Consider the following 18,021-nt stretch of genomic DNA (forward strand, 5'->3'; position numbering starts at 1 on the left):
TTGAATAAACTTTTATATATACATATCCAGTTAGCAATGCTTTGCTTTTACATCTGTATTTTCACCTCACCACATTGGTAATTTTCTAGCCTGGGTTTCCTTTGAGAAGATATGTGGCCAGTTTGCTTACAGTTGATCAAGATGGTTTTCAGAGAGGAATTGAAGATATGCCAACCAAGATTAAAGGTGATAGATCAGTCATTCACAATGGTTTGTAATGTCTTTATTCATAGTCCATAATGCCATCTATATAAATAAGGTTACAGTATTTATCATTTATTTCGACTCATCACAATTTAAAAAAGGGAATTAGAAAGTGTAGTGACTTAGCTGAAGAGTGGGTCAGGCCTCTACTGACACTGTCAGGTGTTAATCATATGAGTCCCGTCCAGGAATTAGATGCCACTTGTTCTGTACGTGGTACGTCAGGGATTAAGTTTAATAGGCTTCTCCCATCTGCCGCACTCGGCATGTCTTGAGCACGAATGTAAACCCCAATTTTAAAGTATTTCCTCGGACTATGGACACAATTTGTTACCTGCTGGTTGTCGTTGTTTTTACCACTCAAGCATATGCAAATTATTCTCAATGTTTACGTGGGTGCAGCTGTGTAGAAGACCGTCATGGAAGGTAAGACTTTATCTAACGTTGACAAAGAGCCAGGTATTTTTGGTTCTTTTTTTGATCTGTGTCAGTGGGTGATGGATGATATACCAGTGACAGAGGACATAGTTCTTTTAAAAATTAGTGTTTTCTCACTGAGGGTGAAAAAGAGATCTTTGTGGGTCAGATTCAGAGTATAAGGCTCTCATCCGTGATCCACGCCTGCTGCTACAGTTCATAAAGATTGTTCATGAGGCTCTAAGCTGCACAGAAAGCAAATTTTCAGTATGCTTTTCCTTTCAACCATAGGTCACTGATATGTATGGAGGAGAGCGCGTTTGGGGCCATACCACAGAACGTTCCAGATGATATGACTAAAATCCGAATAGAAAAATCTCACTTTACTGAAATACCCAGGGGGGCATTCTTAAAGACCCCAGGCTTGGAAAACCTGTGGTTGAATTTCAATGATATCACAGTGATAAACTCAAAGGGTCTGGAGGGTTTAGGAAACTTAACCGAGCTCCGTCTGCAAGGGAACAAGCTCCGGTCAGTACCATGGACAGCGTTCGAGGACACGCCGGCCCTGAAGATCTTGGACCTGAAGCACAACCAGCTGGACGTCCTGCCGGAACACGCGTTAAAATTTTTGCCAGGTCTGACTTACTTAGACTTATCCTTCAATCGGCTTACGGTCATATCGAAGGAGGTCTTCCAAAACTGGCCACTTTACCAAAAGCTGCAGAGCACGGAAGAGCGCGAGGTGACAGCTTTCGGGCCGAACGTGGTCCTGGCGCTGCACGACAACGCCTGGCTCTGCGACTGCCGCCTGAAGGGCTTCGTGGAGTTCATCAGGTCCCTCAGGCCCCCGATCATTCTGATGAACTCCTACTTGACCTGCTCAGGGCCGGACTTTAGGGCGGGCAGGTACTTCCATGAGGTGGAGCTGCAAGCGTGCATGAAGCCCGTGGTCAGCAGCCAGTCCGCCAACATCAGCCTGCCGCAGGGCACGAACGTCACGCTGCGCTGCCTGGCCATGGCCAGGCCAAACCCGGCGGTGTGGTGGACATATGGACTGAAGATAATCAGAGGATTTCATGGTAAGAGTGACATCCATTCGCGCACCAACTCGAGTTATATCTTGTGATAAATTAGATACTTAAGCGCCCATTTTAACCGCAGACGCCTCTGAGCCATTTTTAAAATGGGGAGGGTTAAATCTGGATGCTGGCCCACCGCGATATAATCACCAGATTCTCTCAAGCTGCACAACACCATCAGTGCTGATTAAGGATGGTGAAGATTATAGTGTGCTACAGACTACCTAATATCAGCCGTGTTGGGATACTGTGTAATTAATTAAACCTCTGCGTCATTAGACTTAGTGGGTCAAGAGTAAATCATGTTGCTGTCCAATATAAATGTATACTAGCAGATCGCTGTCACTAATGTTGCTACTGATAAAAATCACATCCTATTAGTTTCTATTAGTGCATAACCCATGCAGGAAGGTTTAAGTCCCACTGATATATGAGACCTTTTTCAAAAAAATAATGAGTGTCTAACCTAATAAGGATTAATAAGATAAAGAACTCACAGGTGTCTTGCTGTATGATAAGTCTGTCAGTCAACTGTAATTATATTAAGTTAGTAAGTTCTTTTCTATGAAAACTGACCAATGCAGCACTTTTAAATCTTAATGGGGATGCACTACAGTTGTTTCCTCAAGGTCAGAGGTCAGTTGGTCCACTGGAGGGCTCTTCTTGAAGAATGAAAAGATGCTGCTGGTGGAGGATGAATGTCAATTCGACAGCTCAAACTTCTCATCCTATTAATGACTTATCACTGCCCACCAAATTCATTCATAAAAGCTGTTTGTATCCACCGTTTTAATCCACGTGGGCATTACTGACACATCAATAATGTGTGGCTGTTGACTTCTTGGTAAATTTAATATGTTCAGGCTTCAGTCTGTTGGTTAAATAAAAGCGATGTGATGGTGTCACATTGCTTTTATATTTGACTTTACCAAACATTTATTTGACCAAAGGATTGATGAAAAGAGTTAGCTGCACATTAACTGCCTTCCTGAAGCAGTTAATACTGAGCATATGTGTTGGTGTCGGGGTTTCTTTTCCAGCTTTTCACTTTAAAGGAGACACGAGGCTTAACTGTCTGTCTTCCTCTGGAAAACAAGAATAACTAACAGAATTAGTTTTTGCAGATGCTGCTTTATTGTTTAAGTTTTTCTCTTTTTAAAATAACACTGGATGCCCTTCATTGTTCTCCCAGAGTCTCAGGAGAGGGTGGATGAAGACACCATCAGATCCCTCCTGGTGATCCCCTCCGTTCATGCAGCTGACCGAGGTGTCTACACCTGCACTGCAGTCAACTTCATTGGGAACTCCTCTGTCAACGTCCTCCTGGATGTTCAGTCTCCTGATGGCTCCCACTCGTCAAGCCTCCCTGGCTTCCCGTCTGCACCTCGTACTGGTGATGAAAACGTCTACATCGACATCCGCATTGCCAAACAGACGGTACGTGGTATCTCCATCGAGTGGTACGCCGCCCTGGAGCACCCCGCAGAGACTTGGTTCACCATCCACTTTGGCCGCGCAGATGCTGATAAAAAAGAAATGATCTACATCGGCCCTGGGATCAATTCTTACTCTGTCTCTGATCTGATGCCTGCTACCAAATATGAAATCTGTGTAACCCTAAAGAATCAGGCGTCGCGTCCAGGCCAGTGCATTGTGTTTGTGACAGGAAGTGACATTACTGAGATGGAGCAGAGGGAAAAACTGATTCATATAGTGGTGATAGTTTTAGCCATGGTGCTGGCAGTGCCCATAGGTATGTACGCCTGCACCACCGATACAAAGTTCGCCTGTCTGGAGGGTATCATGAAGTCCTGGAAGAATCGGCGGAGAGAAAGAAGCTCTTCAGAGGTTGAGCGGGAGAGGCAGGGCACCTTTGACAGTCTGCAGGCCGCCAGCGACGAGGACCTGGTTAACAAAGACTCCAGTGAAGACAGGAAGGTGAGGCGGAGGTCAGATGACAGACTGCATAAGACCAAAACAGATCACAGCAGACTCACAGCTGAACTGTATTAAATTACTGTTTTGTTAAATCAACAGGGCAAAACATGAAACTGAGCTTGTGATAACCTGACAACTCAACAAAATAACAACTTTTTGTAAAATAGAACAGAAGAAATAAACCTGCTGCATGATGCTGACTTTGATACCTTCAATATTCAACAGAATGACAATAGAATGACTGTCTGCCTCTGTTTTAATCTCATCTCTTCCTCTGTTCTAGGCCGAGGAGTGTGTTGCAAAGATGTGAATGATGACCATTATGTCGAGAGTGTATTTCAAGAATTTGCACCAGTGTAGAAAGTGTGCTGCAATTTCATCCTGTCTGAAATAAGATATGTTTGTCATGTTATCGTGCTCAAATGTAAATATCACACATTTTAAATTGCTGCTTGATATGAAGCCTTTGTGATTTATTTTAACTAAACTAAGATATGATGTGCTTGATCAAAGGAGTGTGTGTTAGCACATATAAGTAAATAAGTAAATAAAGAAATAAAGAAATTTAGATATATGTAATTGATTTAATTTGGTCTCATTTTGCCTACATTGTCAATTAAGTTATCTTATTTTGTGTAGCATAATACTGGATGTGGCAAAAGACTTTTTCTACAACAACATGCGAGCATGTTCGTGTGTACTTTCTCAGTAGAAAATATTGCCATTCAGTTGAATCATTCTCAGTTTGTACATACAGTTTGTGAATATATTATATGTTATGATTTATGTTCATTGGTTTTTTCTTTTACTTTTCAAAAGGAGCAACCTGGCACTTTATTTAGATCATAGGGTTACAGAGAAAGAAAGAAATATTTCTTTAACTCAGCCAAATAAATGATTTATGAATGAATGAATGAATGAATTTCGCCTATGGCACCAAAATGACTACAGCCGGCTCTGTCTGAAGGTCAATGTGTACCTAAAATGAAATGTCAGGGTGTCCTGGCCTCTGCTGCAACCATTAATACCATCCTCTTAAAAATGTGTGTCTTGTAAATCATGCATACAATTGCAATACAAAATCTCCGGGGATTTAAACGCATTGAACGGTATATTCATTTGATCAAATAATCAGATGTAAAAGTTAACAAGCCAAACTCTGCACTCTTGCAGTTACATCCCTGTTGAAGTTCTGATGAAGAACAGCAAAGTTGTCACTGGCTTTATTGTTTACTGTTATATGCACGTCACAGTTCTTCGCTTCCCCGTTTCCACGAACACAACATGCGTCACATATGATCTGTGCTGCCCAGACAGATGGCACATCGGATATTCCTCAGCCAATGGCATTGTTCATTTGACATAATACCCAAACACTACCATCACCCCCCCCTCCACTCCCGTCATCCCTTTATGATCAGAACACACCAGCCCCCTCCTCCATCCCCATGTGTGTTTCCTTGTTGTGACGCAAACAGATCAGTTCATCACTCCTGTTCACTTGGGATGAGGGTTTAAAATGACTGGCTGAGATTGGCAGCTCTCATTTTCTGCAGAACAGACGCATCTGCTTTCGTCCTTGTTCAGATGTGTTTATATGATTTGTGGGTGGGGGATTGATGTTGCTTTTTGTTGTAATCCCTATCCACCATGTTACGACAGAGGAAAATGTGAATTCTGTAAACACTCAATTACAGCTGTTTCAGCACAAACACATGAATCACATCTTTGCTTGGGCTTATCTTATTTCTCTTTTTACGTAGCCGTGTATTTGAACACTGCACTGTAAGAGGTGCTGATCTAATCTACAGCAGTGTTTAAAGATCTAGAATTAACGGCTGCCTTTGTTTTGTTTTATTATTATTTCTTTCAGAAAGAGCGATGCTTCATGGATCTTCTGGAGGTCGTATTGCTTCAAACACATTCCAGGATTTTTGAAGCCTGTGTGTTGCTTCTTTCATTCTAAAGCATCAATGCCCTTTGCAACTTTCAACTCTGTAATCCTCTATCAAATAGCCCAGTAATCCAGGCTGCCTCTTACATGGCATAATGCATGATCATTTGGGCTGTTCCTCATATTCCCTCATTTCACTTCAGAGCATTAACAGCTTGCAACATTGAAAAGTGTTTTTTTTTTTTTTTTTCTTTTTGATGTGTGTGTGTGCATATGGGATAGTTTTGCCCAGAAATTTGGGTCTGGATTCTTGGGAATATTTGGCACTGTCGTGTGTGAGAAAGCAACAGAGCTCACGCTTGGGGACTGAAATTAGATGGCAGAGTTTAATTTGTCCTGAAAATAAAAAGAGTTTCACTCTGATCTTAACCATGTGAAATGTGTGCGCTGAAGTTGCAGAAAGTTTGATGTCTGTCACACATCGCTCTTCCATCCAAACAGAGCAGATGGACTTTTGCTTTTTTGCCAACCTTGCAATATTGTGCAAAGATGAACAAGTTGGTTCTTGGATTAGAGCGGGTAATCCTAAAATGTCATGTTTTATGTAACTTTGAAGTAGTGTGCATGTTTGGCTGGTGTCTACACAAATTCCCAGTGAGTGGTTCAGTGTAACTTCATAATTGGTAGAGCTCACATTGACATCGGAGCTGAGGGCCACAAGAAGGAGCTTCTATCAGGATAATGCACCACGTGTTTGCAGAGCATCTGGTGAGGTCTTAGTAAAAACAACAGCAAATATAAAAGTGCTTCGAGGCCTCCCTTCATTACAGCTCCTGTTTTTCTACATTTGCTATTATGCTGCTTTCTGACTTTTATCATAGCTTAACAGCCCCAAGACCAACATCTTCCCCCTGGTTTGTTAGCTGAGAGAAAACATATGAGAGTAGTGACACCAAAAACAGGTTGCAGAGGCTCCTCTTTAATTTGTCATATGTTTTTGTGAGGCTTTGGGAATGTTAACGCCAAATTTATCTCTCAGCTGTGCTCTGATCCAAGAGGCCTCTTTTTGTCTCCAGAGGGGGGCAGTACAGCACATTTACAGGCTGATTTAGGAGTTGGTGTTGGTCTTAAGATGGTAGAACAAAGCTGTCTCTCTCTTCTGTGTCACGTCTTTATGTCTGCAGTCAAATGATCTGTTTGTCCTGGACTCAGCATGGTCTTATTTGTGTTGTTGGAATATTCTCAAGGAATAGGTTATATACTTGTTATCATCACTATTTAAACTACATACTGATGTAAATTCAGTGGTGGAAAGAACATTTACTCAAGTTGAAAAGATGGCACACTGTTGGATAGACGAAACAACACAAAATACAAACTACAACATTAGGTTACTTTTAATCGCATGTGTATTTATAGCACTCTAATGAATACTTTTGTACATGTGTAGAATTATGATGTAAAAAAAATTCTCCACCGTTGAAATTACAAATGGAGTTTTTTTTATTGGTAGTAAAATCAATACAGGGGTTTTAACAGCAAAAGCAATTTGAGAAACAAACAAACAAACAAACAAACAAACAAATAGATCAGTAAAGAGATGGTGTATGGTTCTTTAAATCAGCATTAGACATTTCGCGAAAACAGGGCCTGAAATGGTGCTGTACACCTGCGCAGAGGGATTACATGTCTTGGCGATCACGTTGGTTCCCTTCTGTCAGACTGATCTCTTTAGTTAGTTCAAGTGTCATGAAATCTCTTGTAAGGAGCTTGGTTGCATCCCAAATAAACAACCTGACTTGTTGAATTCTGAATGATTTCCTGACCTGGGATCTGGGTTCAAGAACTTAGAGCCATTAGTTTGTCCACAAACGCTCACAAGGTTGGGTTCAGGTTAGAAACGGAGACACACAGAGACCGGTTGGTTTACTGTCATCATATGAAAATCAATTAAGCTGTTAGCTGGATTTATTTCAAACCCTCGAAAATGCTCACACTCACACACACACACACACATATGCAGGCACAGACACACAAAGAGTTCGTTTTTGACTTTGGAAACATAAGTTAACCAAACAGTATCATCTAAAGGTCCATTTAGTGGATATTCTGGAGCTTTTGAACATCAACATATAGTGATGTTCATAATCTATGACTGGGATCAGCTCAGCTGTCAGTGATGAGAATGTTCACATTTCTGTTTTTTGTCCCCCAACAGAGATACAAAGTTCAGCATTTCCACGACAGCCTGGGCGGACTCAAGCATGAAAGCTCCAGCACAGCTACCAAATGGGGCCTGAGGTGAGGCTGTTTTGTTGAGCACTATTGACGTGTCAGAATCCTCTTCTGCTCCAGTCTCATCTTGAGCTCTGAAACCAGAGCTTGGTTTACATTGTCCTGCCTGCTGATCTCTGGTTTCTTTTTAGGTTTGCCTGCCACTCTTGCTGAGATGGTGGGCACGGCCCACTGCCTCTCCGTTGGGATGTAGGGGGGTGCTGGAGGGGGCAGGGATGGGGCACACGGTGGGGGAGGTGGGGGCCAGTGTCTGACAACATTGCTGACGTTGTTGTTACAGTTGGCATTCTCCACGATGACCCCAGACTCCTGCTCTTCTTCCTCAACTCTGAATTTCTCTCCGGGAGCTTCTGGGCTCTTGAAGGGGTTTTTGAAGTTCCAGGTGTGCTGTTTCCGTGGTCTCCTCCTAACACGCCGGTTAGGAAGGATCCGGTTGGACTTTTTGTTGCGCATGAATGTTGCAGTGGAGATGATGACTGTGACTATGACCATGAGACTAATGACACCAGCAAGCAGGCCTAGGATATGCAAAGGCTTGTTTCTACTCTGCATTAAAAATGATCCCAAAGGCCCCCCATTGAGTTGGGTCTGTAAAAGAGCACAGGGAGAATTCAAATCCATGGGACTGAAGTCATAGTCAGACACACAGAGTTGAACTTTTAATACCGTCCCCTGCATGTATTTTAATCATTTGGCCAGGAATATCATATGAGGTGCAAAACATGTAAAAACACTATAAATAGATTACTGCTGCCATATTATTGTTTGTAAAAAAAAACTAAAGACAAGACAAGATCAGAGAGGTTGATCAGGAAAGCAGAAGCTGAGACCATTTGAGAATTTAGATATGAGATAGTTAAAATACTTCAAGTAATTGAAAATAAAAATCTGAACGGAGTCATTTCTTAAGGTTGAGGTGTCGTAATAAGAGTGCTAAATCCAAACTGACACAGAAAAAGCAAAGGGGAAAGTGCTTCGAGGAGAATTTATGTTGTGCTCCTGTACTCTTTTACAGACACTGCCTTGTTCTACCGTAAAATCCTGTCAAAGAAATTGCTGCCAGTTCTTGGTACCACAGAGTAAAAACAACTGTACTGCTGTGCTGATTATCTCAAAGAAAGCTTCATTTATGGCACAGGCCTCCGTATAATCTTTCTGATCTTGCCCTGAGATTGTATACGGGACTTTTTTACAGAGTTCCAGTATATAATAGTCGAAATGAAGGTCGTCACAGAAATGGCGAAGGTGACAACGGTCAAACAAATCCCAAACACAGCCCCTGGACGTTTCCTTAGGCCCAAGAAGTATGAGAAAAATCTGGATTTGATCTGGAAACATGACATGGCATTGGTGAGAGACTCATATTGTTTGTTTGTTTAAAAAAAAATCTAATTAAAAATACATTTTTAGGAGAAACTGAGCAGTTGACCATCAAATTCTCACTCATTCTTAAAAATTCTCAGTAGAAAAAGACTGTATGACAGCTATCAGCTCTTCAGATGAACCAGAAGTTGAAACATAAGATGCATCAGGTTCATAGGTTCCCGCGTTTCACCGATATTTTGTTAATCATTGATTCTTTCTTGTAACTTACAGCTTCAGTGATATCGATCTTCACGACGGCAGTGGTGCTGAAGGATGGCTGGCCTCGGTCTCTGGCTTGCACCACCAGGGACCAGGTGAAGTCCCTCTGGCTGGTGATGTTCTGGATGATGGCCATCGACTTGATGTAAGACTTGAGCATGATCTCTCCAGTGTCAGCATTGATGTCAAAAATGTTGTTGTCCGGCTCAGCTTTCATGATGGCGTACTCGATAACATTGTTGGGCACCTCTGCATCATCATCCACAGCCTGTTTACATACAGATACACTGAATTATATTCATAATAGCACGGGGGCCGTTTTGCTTTCGTTTCAGCTTACAAAGCAATTCACCTCTATTTTCACTGGTGCTCCGATCACCATGGTCTTCTCTAGGAAGTTGTCATTGAAAGCAGGTGGGTGGTCATTCAGGTCCAGCACTGTCACAAAGACCTCAGCCAGGCTGTACTTCCCCTCTGCGTCCTCCGCCTTCACATAGAAGTTATACTTGGACCTCACCTCTGCATCCAGGCTGGCCCATGGCTGGGTGTAGATGATGCCAGACGCAGGCTGGATCAGGAACCTTTAAAGGGTCAATGTCATTTGGATTTTTTTCTCAGACTGAGGTGAGGCCACACCTGCTTTTATGTGTAATACATGATGCTTCGCCTGGAAAGCTACCAACATGTTGTATCTTGTTTTTCTTTCGTTTTAATCTGTTCGTAAATATAAGGAAAGACAGAAAGTGGTCTTGGGGGATGCAGTTACAGTCTGGTTAATAACAGCCAATTGTTGAACCTTGGCGTTTGAAAGGCCATCTGCTCTAACTTATCATATATTAATAAGAGTGCTGCTATTCACAAAATGTTAAACTACCCTTTCAATTATCCATTTCACTGTTCAATTGCAGTTAAATTAAGAAATTAAGAGATTTACTGTTAACATACAGAGCTAGTGTGGGATTAGACTGTTTCACTGAACCAGCGTGACGGTGACTTGTCACAGTCTATTTTGTCCCTATTCAATCCCATTACAGGATTAACAAAGACAGAAGATGAACAGGCAAAGATCAGGGCTGCATTATCTGTTGTATTTGGAAGTAAAAAAGAAAGGAAATTCTGAAATATGAAGTGCAGTTTTTCTTTGACAGATGCAGAACTAAGAAATGCAGCTCTGTAATCTGAGGTTATTTCTCTTTGACACCACGTAACTTCTCATATCTCCACTAATTCAGGAATACCCATAAACCACTTCATAAACTTCATAAAGTGCTTTATGGGAAAACACATTTGCTTTAATGTTCCAAATACTTCCATGTACAAGTCACTTCTCCTTCTTAGACATGCACAGACAAAAGGCAGATGATATTTGCAGCTCTCTGATAATAAGTAAGGCAAGCTGGAGGTGTACTGCCTGTTATTACAACAAGAACAGTGACTGCAGAGCTTTTTTTCTTCTGAGGATTGACTCCCGCTAGAAATCCAATAAAAATTGAGCTGAGAGAAAATGCCAGCAAATCCCGCGAGGGACTACAGCGCTTAGGTGCAATAACCAGAACAAAGTTCTTATATGAAAAACAAATCGACTATCTGCTCATATTTCTGTACAGCTTTTGGGCAGATACTTTCTCTGAGGGTCTTTATGTGCAGCAGCAGAAGATATGTAACATTAATATGACACAATCAAGCTGAAGTCATTCATTGTAAAGTTGTTTTTTCTCGTGCAGAAAAAATGTCTTGGCTGTGGGCAGATTTATAAATGTTATTTTCAAACACATATCTGGATAGAAACCTAACAAAACTGTGCATTTTCATCCCCATACTCACAAGTCAGCCCCTGACCCATAGATGGAGAACTTCACATCACCCCAAGGTCCTGAGTCTGGGTCAGTCGCCTACAGACAAACAGAAAAAACAGATTATAAAGGGGGAAAAATGTTTTGAGGCTGGTTGTAGGACTTGCATGAATCAGGTCAGTACAACACCACTTAAGTTTGGGTAATGTGAAATTTCACTTTAAGGATTTTAGTGTGAGATGAGATGTGGCTCAGTAGGATAAAGCATAAGCACTCTATAATTTCTGGGTTCAAGTCAGGCAAGTCACCAATAATGTGTGGGCTTCTTCAATCCTCCTCTCCTCATTTGTATGTCTTTCTCAACCTGATGAGCAGATGAGTGACCTGTCTGTTCACCTCTAAACTGAATGAATCTGTGCTGGACTGGAACATGATGTTACAGAGGTCAGCTATAAAAAGACAGCTTTTTGATGTAATAGGAACATCATCACAGGCATCAGCTAATCTGTCTGTTTGTCACTGCAGGGATCCATGTTCGCTGTCTCCGCGTGTCCAAGGTCAGTTGTTGGCTGTTCTTTTATCTGATTGAAATTGCCTGGGATCAAGGCAACAAGCCTCTGTGGTGTTCATGCAAGGGCAGGATTTATTGGTGAACCTCCCTGTTGCTTTGAGCCCCTGCAGGGGTGATATGTAGTGACAAGGGTGAATCCTTTTTAAACTAAATGGCCCTAAAAACCCAACATGTCCTTAGTGTTCACGTTATTTCTATGATGCAGCTGCATGTGCTGTTAAGCATCAGAAAAAGAAAAAAAAAAATATCTGGGAATTTGGTGTTACACAACTAAATGAAAGTGATAGCCATCTGGCAGCTTACCTCGCTTAGCTTTTATCTACATGTTTTCACATATTATCCCAACCCCCAGTGCCCAAAAACACATCTACATTGAAGGAATTAATGGCCCTCTTGGGCATTTTGTTAAAATAAGCATTCCTCTTTAGCACAGAGTGACGTATATGGATGACGGAGTGTATTTTTAGACGGGATTGAAGACTCACTGTGACTGATACCACATTGGAGCCACCGGGTGAGTTTTCTGGGATTCTGGCGATGTAGTAATCTGCAGAGAACTTGGGAGCGTTGTCATTGGTGTCCAGGAGGTGAATGACGATGTCCGCTGTGGCACTGAATCTCTCCGGAGTATCAATCTCAACTGCAAGAAGCTACGGGGGGGAAGTGAAATAGAAGAATGCACTGCACAACAACTGGAAGAGATACAGTTGGTTCACCACCACCATCTGTTGAGGAATGTGTGTTTGTGATTTTTAAACCTTACTTTCATCTAATGGCCTAACCTTATATGTGAGAAAATGATGTTTCTCGTAGTCCATGGCAGCAGAGTCTTCTACTAAGATTGTGACTTGGGCCTCATTCAGCACAGTCTGGGGGACAACTCTCAGCATTCTTCCGGGGCCAATCAACCTCAGATTGAATTTAGCATTCGCACCCTGCAGGAGCACAACACACACCACCTTCCTTAATGAAAATGACAGTTATGTTATACATGCATAACCCCATTTATAGTAATCTGCATTTTTTTATTGAGTACAATTCATGCAGTATATAGTGCATTCAATTAATATAAAAGCTCTGTGTCTTTTAGATATTACACTAATGCAAGAGGAATCAATAGTGTAACCCATGATCAAACATAACATCAGTGGACAGAGAGAGCTTGACCTGATTAACAGTATTATCAGAGAAAACATTCGGTGACTATCAGCCTTTTGGATGAGGCTCATATAAGGAGCTGCATACACAGAGCGACTTGCATAAGACAACAAGTGGCATAGGTAGGGCACGCCTCTTCATTTGTGTTGGCTTACTCTCAAAGTCATGTAATTTTAAAAGGATTTTCTCTATTAATGGGAGGCTTAGAGCCCTTTCATCGACAGGAGACACCAGCCTGCACACGATGTTGTGCTACAATGGTTGCTGATTAAATCCCTTCCTTATTAGATAACAATGTAATTTGTATTACATAATTACTGTTCCTCTCGTCGCTGACTGAGTCAGCTTCCAAAGGAAATAACATTAAGTCAGCGCTAAAAGATAATGCATCATCATTGAAAACAGCTTATTCAAAGTAATCGGTGTCAGTAAGAACAGTAATGATCGCGCCACCTGATCTGAGTCATTGACAGTGATTTTCAGTCCCCGGAGTATCTCTCCCTCTGGTGGGTGTTCGTACATGGTCAACTCAAAAATGTTCTGTGGGCCGTGCTCCCCGTAGAAAGTAGGTGGATTATTGTTCAGGTCCACCACACGGATCACGACTGTGGTCACCCCATAGTCCATCAAAGTGCCCTCTGGGCTGACTTCTGAGGCCTGGACAGACCAAGTAAATAACATGCCCACACGTAGTTAGAAGACATGAACCACCATCACCTTGTGAATTCTTTTCCACAACGTGATCCAAAGCATGGTTTATTTTCTTTCATTTCAGTTCCCTCGACAGATAATTCAAAAACTTACCCTGACTTTAATGTTGAAGATCTCTCTCTTCAGATAAATGGGTAAAGCAAGCAGAGTGATAGAGCCGCTTGTTTTATTGATTGTAAAAACACCATCATCGCCTGCAGAGAACAACAGGCAAATTAGTTTAAGTAACATGTACCCCTTCATTCTACTTTTTTTTTAAATGAAATACTTACCATCATCAAAGGAATAACAAACTGGATTTGGGTTTCCCACATCACCATCTTTGGCGACAACCGTAAATATTTCAGATCCCTGTGAAAGCATTCATAGAAGTTTTGCAACTAAAACTATAGCCAGGATACAGACATAACAGACCGGACATTTGGGCATTAAATAATAATGTAATATTCTCTGAACTGATAAATTAACATTTTTACAGAGTCTTCAAAGGCAGATTAAAATATCATGGTCCTTTTTATTCCCTTTTGGATGAAGGTAAGAATGTTTAATCTTTCTCTCGTGATGTGATGCTATGGTGACATTTTGAAACTGAGGTGATAAAATGTCTTCCAAAAGCTGTGAAGAACAAAGAACGTCACAACGCTGACATGAATGAAATGCCAGCAACGCTGTGTGATATAATGCTTGTGATATTTTGGTGCTTGTGTCTATTGTACTGAAATTAGTTGCATTGAACATGTCGGGTTACTGTGTCTTGCAATGCTGTGATAACTCACAGCAGGTTCACTGAAGATAGCAGTGTAAATATATTGGAATATAACAAAGACGTTATCAAAGGCCGTTAATGGTAATTCACAAAAAGACTTTTCTGATAAGTTCTAATTTCAACCTTCAACTGCTTATCTGTCAGAGTCGCTTGGTTTTAACATAATAGTTTTTCTTTTTCTTGTGAATTTAAGTCAAGTAAAAAAAAAACTAACTAGCAGAAAGTCACTGGAAAAGGTTTCCATACTCACTGGCACTGAGATTTCATAAACGTAGCCAAAATAGGGCGTCCCAATAAAAGATGGCGGGGTGTCCTGTGCATCGATCACATTGACGGTCAGGGTAGCAGAGGATGACAGAAACTGCTCCTTGCCATTAAAGTTACCTCCACCATCCTGAAAGGAGAGAGTGTACTTTCTAAATTTTTGTTCAATTTTTATTTTGCATCAAGAGTATTGAAAAATGGCCTCATATTAAAGTTGTTATGAAAATAATTGATACAGCATTAAAGGTTAAAAATCTTAATTTTTAACGATGCGATGCATTGTAGCTAAACCTTGGAAGGTCTGGCCTCTTTGGGCAGGCAGGCAGGCTGGCATTTGTTGGCAGTCTTCCTTGCTCCTTTTCAGGAGTGGATTGATATTTAGAAAATATAACCACAATAACCATGTTATAGGCCAGAGGAAGAGGCAGGAATATATCACGTCCCATCACAGTTGTGGGTGAGCCCTAGAAATTACGTTTATGTACAGCTAAACTTACAACAATGACTTGACAGGGTACCTTCAACTGAAACAGAAACAGATATTTCCATTACCTTTGCAATGACAGTGACAAAGTGTGTCTTTGTTTTCTCATAGTCCAACATTTCCCCAGATTTGATACGGAGGACTCCACTATGTCTATCAATGGCAAACAAAGTGGACTGACCATTCTGCAACAGAGAGCAGCACAAAAGGTGAGTAAGGTCACATCAGAGAAATCCTTTTGCTGAAGCCTCATAAACCCCATCTACAACCACTCACGTGAGATATCATGGAAAGTAGTCAGATGGCTGCATAAAAACACTCTGCAGCGCCTTGAATTAGGCCACATCCTGCACGAAGTCTGTCTCTTTGTCCATATGGATGCACAGAACCCATATGCTCAAGGACAGGGCAGGCAGGTGCTGTGTCCAGATGTGCACTGCCTCGCTCGTCACTGTCACTCCGAGCCAGCTGTTCTTTGGTCCTAATAGTCCAAAGTGCAAACTAACATTCAACGCCACCTGCTGCCAAAGCAGCCCTCTAAGCCTCCAGGACCTGACACAAATGTAATTGTGATTTAATCCCCATCATCATTATAACCACACCGCCGCAGTCACGTGCACAAAAACATCCACACTTGAAAATCGAACTGAGGTTGACCTTTTTTTCAGCTGGTCTATACGTGACGTTTTAAGTGGCGAGTTTCAGCTTGAAGCTGGTGTGCCATGTTAAAAACTGCCTTCAGATGTGAATGAACAGTTTTTTTCCTGTTGTCGGGTGATACCTGAATGTGGTAGGTGACAGATCCTCCTGAGCCCGTGTCTCTGTCCACTGCCTCAACTTTATAGATGCTACTGCCAGACTCGGTTGTCTAAAATGTGCAATGCAGAAAGTAGCTTCTTTGTTTTACTGTAATATGATGTTTTATTGTATTTTATATGGTGTTATTAAATGTTGCTTAACTTACTTCCAGTACATCAATGATTGCAGGCATGTTTTGGAATTCTGGTTTTTCATCATTTGCATCCATTACAAAGATTGTGACTCGTTCCACAACCTGAAAAGAAGAAGAAGAAGCAGAATAAAATATATGAAAACATTAAGGTTTCATTACTTTGAGTTAGTAAAAAGGATGAAACTGTCACATATTGAACTAAATGATCATACCTCGCTTTGCCCGTCCGTGATGCTGACAAGAACGTCAATAGAATCTTGTTTCTGAGCAAGGTGAAACAAAATTGACACATGCATTGTGAAAATGATTAGTTCTGGGTTTATTCTTATTTCTTATATGCTCAGGTTTGCAAAAACGGATGAAGTTTACCTCTCTGTCCAACTTTTCCACCAATGTGATGTTTCCAGATTTGGGGTCTACAGTGAAGTACTCTTGGGACCCGGGATGAAAGGAGAGGCCATACCTCACCTCCTGGCCTTCGGGGTCTGTGCCGTTGAGAGAGTAGATCTGTGTACCTAAACAGAAGATATCATGGTTTAACCTCAGCTCTCGGCAAGAAAAATCTGATTTTTAGAAATGAGTTTGACACAACGGACCATATCAAGTCATGCTTTTGGTAACATAAGTAGAATGAGACACAGCCAACAGCAGTCTAAGGACCCTGAATTGATGCATGGTGCAGAGGAACAGGGCAGCACATTCACTGCCAGCTAACTGTCCCTCCCATCAGCCAGGCGTGTTAGTGTGGCTGTGTACATGCCACACAACATCTGCTCATCTATCAAAGACTATTTAACATCCTGGACTCTCAGAAATTGGCAGCCCCAATACACCACACCATTTTGTCGATTGGTTGTTCCACTAGCCTGTTAGCTGTTCGCACTAAATGTCCTGGATTTCAGAGGTCGAGCTCACCAACAGGCGTGTCCTCTGACAGGCTGAACAGTGCCAGGTTCCCATTGTGGCTGTAGGGCCCGTTGTCGTAGAAGAAGGGTGCAAAGTCTGCCTGTCCTGAGGTCAGAGACATGGGAACAAAATGAAGGCTTCAAAGATTTATGTAGTTCACTTTAGGTTTGGGCTTCGGTCTACAGTTGCAGTTAGCAAATTTATACTAGACTGCTGTTTGTCTCTACTAAATAACTTTACTGAGTCATTTTTATCATTGGTGGCTACAACAGTCGCTGCATAGTCTCGCTTTAAATACTCCAGTGACATAAACCAAGCTCTCTGCACTGCACTTACACCCGACTTCTCGGTCACTTTGACTCGGATTACATGTGTGATTACACGTATGTTACGTCAACCTCCCAAGATACCTTTTCCATACGTGGACAGAAACCTGCTGTTTTCATTCATTCCATTTGAAATTCATCTTATATTGGCACCGATTTTACAAATCAAGCAAGTGAACCTGAATGATATTCACCCAGGGCAAAAACTCATATGCATTTATGAGCTCATCTGAGGGTTTAGAATGTGAATGTGAATGTGAATGAAGTCAAAACAGCATTCAAAGACGATAACATTTCCATTCATCAACCCCAAGGCCTTTGAAACCATCTGAACATCATATAATCTGGTCCCAGAAGCATGGGTCTAATATAAGAGAAAGAGTTAAAGACTTACCAAAGCAGGCGTGTACGAACACAAAAAGCTGTGGCAAATGATTTATCTTTACATTCTTCATCCTAAAGAATGAAGTTATAAAAACCGCACCATGAAGACAGCTCCTTCAAGAGTGCTGCACATGAGATGCAGCTCTTAACGGTTTGTGGGTGACTGGGGAAGGCTAAGGGCATATGCTCATGTGCTAATCCAATGACACATCTTAAAGAGTCACTGCTGAGCCCTCTCAGTCCAACTGGGCTTCTTCAAACACAATACACACCTATGTTTACAGGGCAGACA

The 18,021-nt window shown here is 41.6% G+C and overlaps 2 protein-coding genes across 2 annotated transcripts; one reads left to right on the forward strand and one right to left on the reverse strand.

Moving 5' to 3' along the window:
* The first annotated feature begins 520 nt into the window (after positions 1-520).
* On the forward strand, positions 521-3,716 carry lrit2 (leucine-rich repeat, immunoglobulin-like and transmembrane domains 2). Its single transcript, XM_029521712.1, has 3 exons — positions 521-630; positions 913-1,703; positions 2,896-3,716. Exons 1-3 carry the CDS (start codon positions 521-523, stop codon positions 3,714-3,716), a joined length of 1,722 nt encoding a protein of 573 aa, XP_029377572.1.
* A 4,141-nt stretch (positions 3,717-7,857) lies between these two features.
* Positions 7,858-17,800, reverse strand: cdhr1a (cadherin-related family member 1a). Its single transcript, XM_029521810.1, has 17 exons — positions 17,740-17,800; positions 17,029-17,124; positions 16,483-16,628; positions 16,326-16,376; positions 16,126-16,215; positions 15,943-16,029; positions 15,230-15,346; positions 14,664-14,807; positions 13,920-13,998; positions 13,741-13,841; positions 13,390-13,593; positions 12,561-12,713; positions 12,264-12,428; positions 11,239-11,306; positions 9,767-9,995; positions 9,425-9,682; positions 7,858-8,418 (listed from the first exon to the last, which is right to left on the reverse strand). The coding sequence occupies exons 1-17, from the start codon at positions 17,798-17,800 to the stop codon at positions 7,858-7,860; spliced, it is 2,610 nt and encodes an 869-aa protein (XP_029377670.1).
* Between the last annotated feature and the right edge of the window lie 221 nt (positions 17,801-18,021).

Source organism: Echeneis naucrates, chromosome 15, assembly GCF_900963305.1.
Source record: "Echeneis naucrates chromosome 15, fEcheNa1.1, whole genome shotgun sequence".
Taxonomy (NCBI): domain Eukaryota; kingdom Metazoa; phylum Chordata; class Actinopteri; order Carangiformes; family Echeneidae; genus Echeneis; species Echeneis naucrates.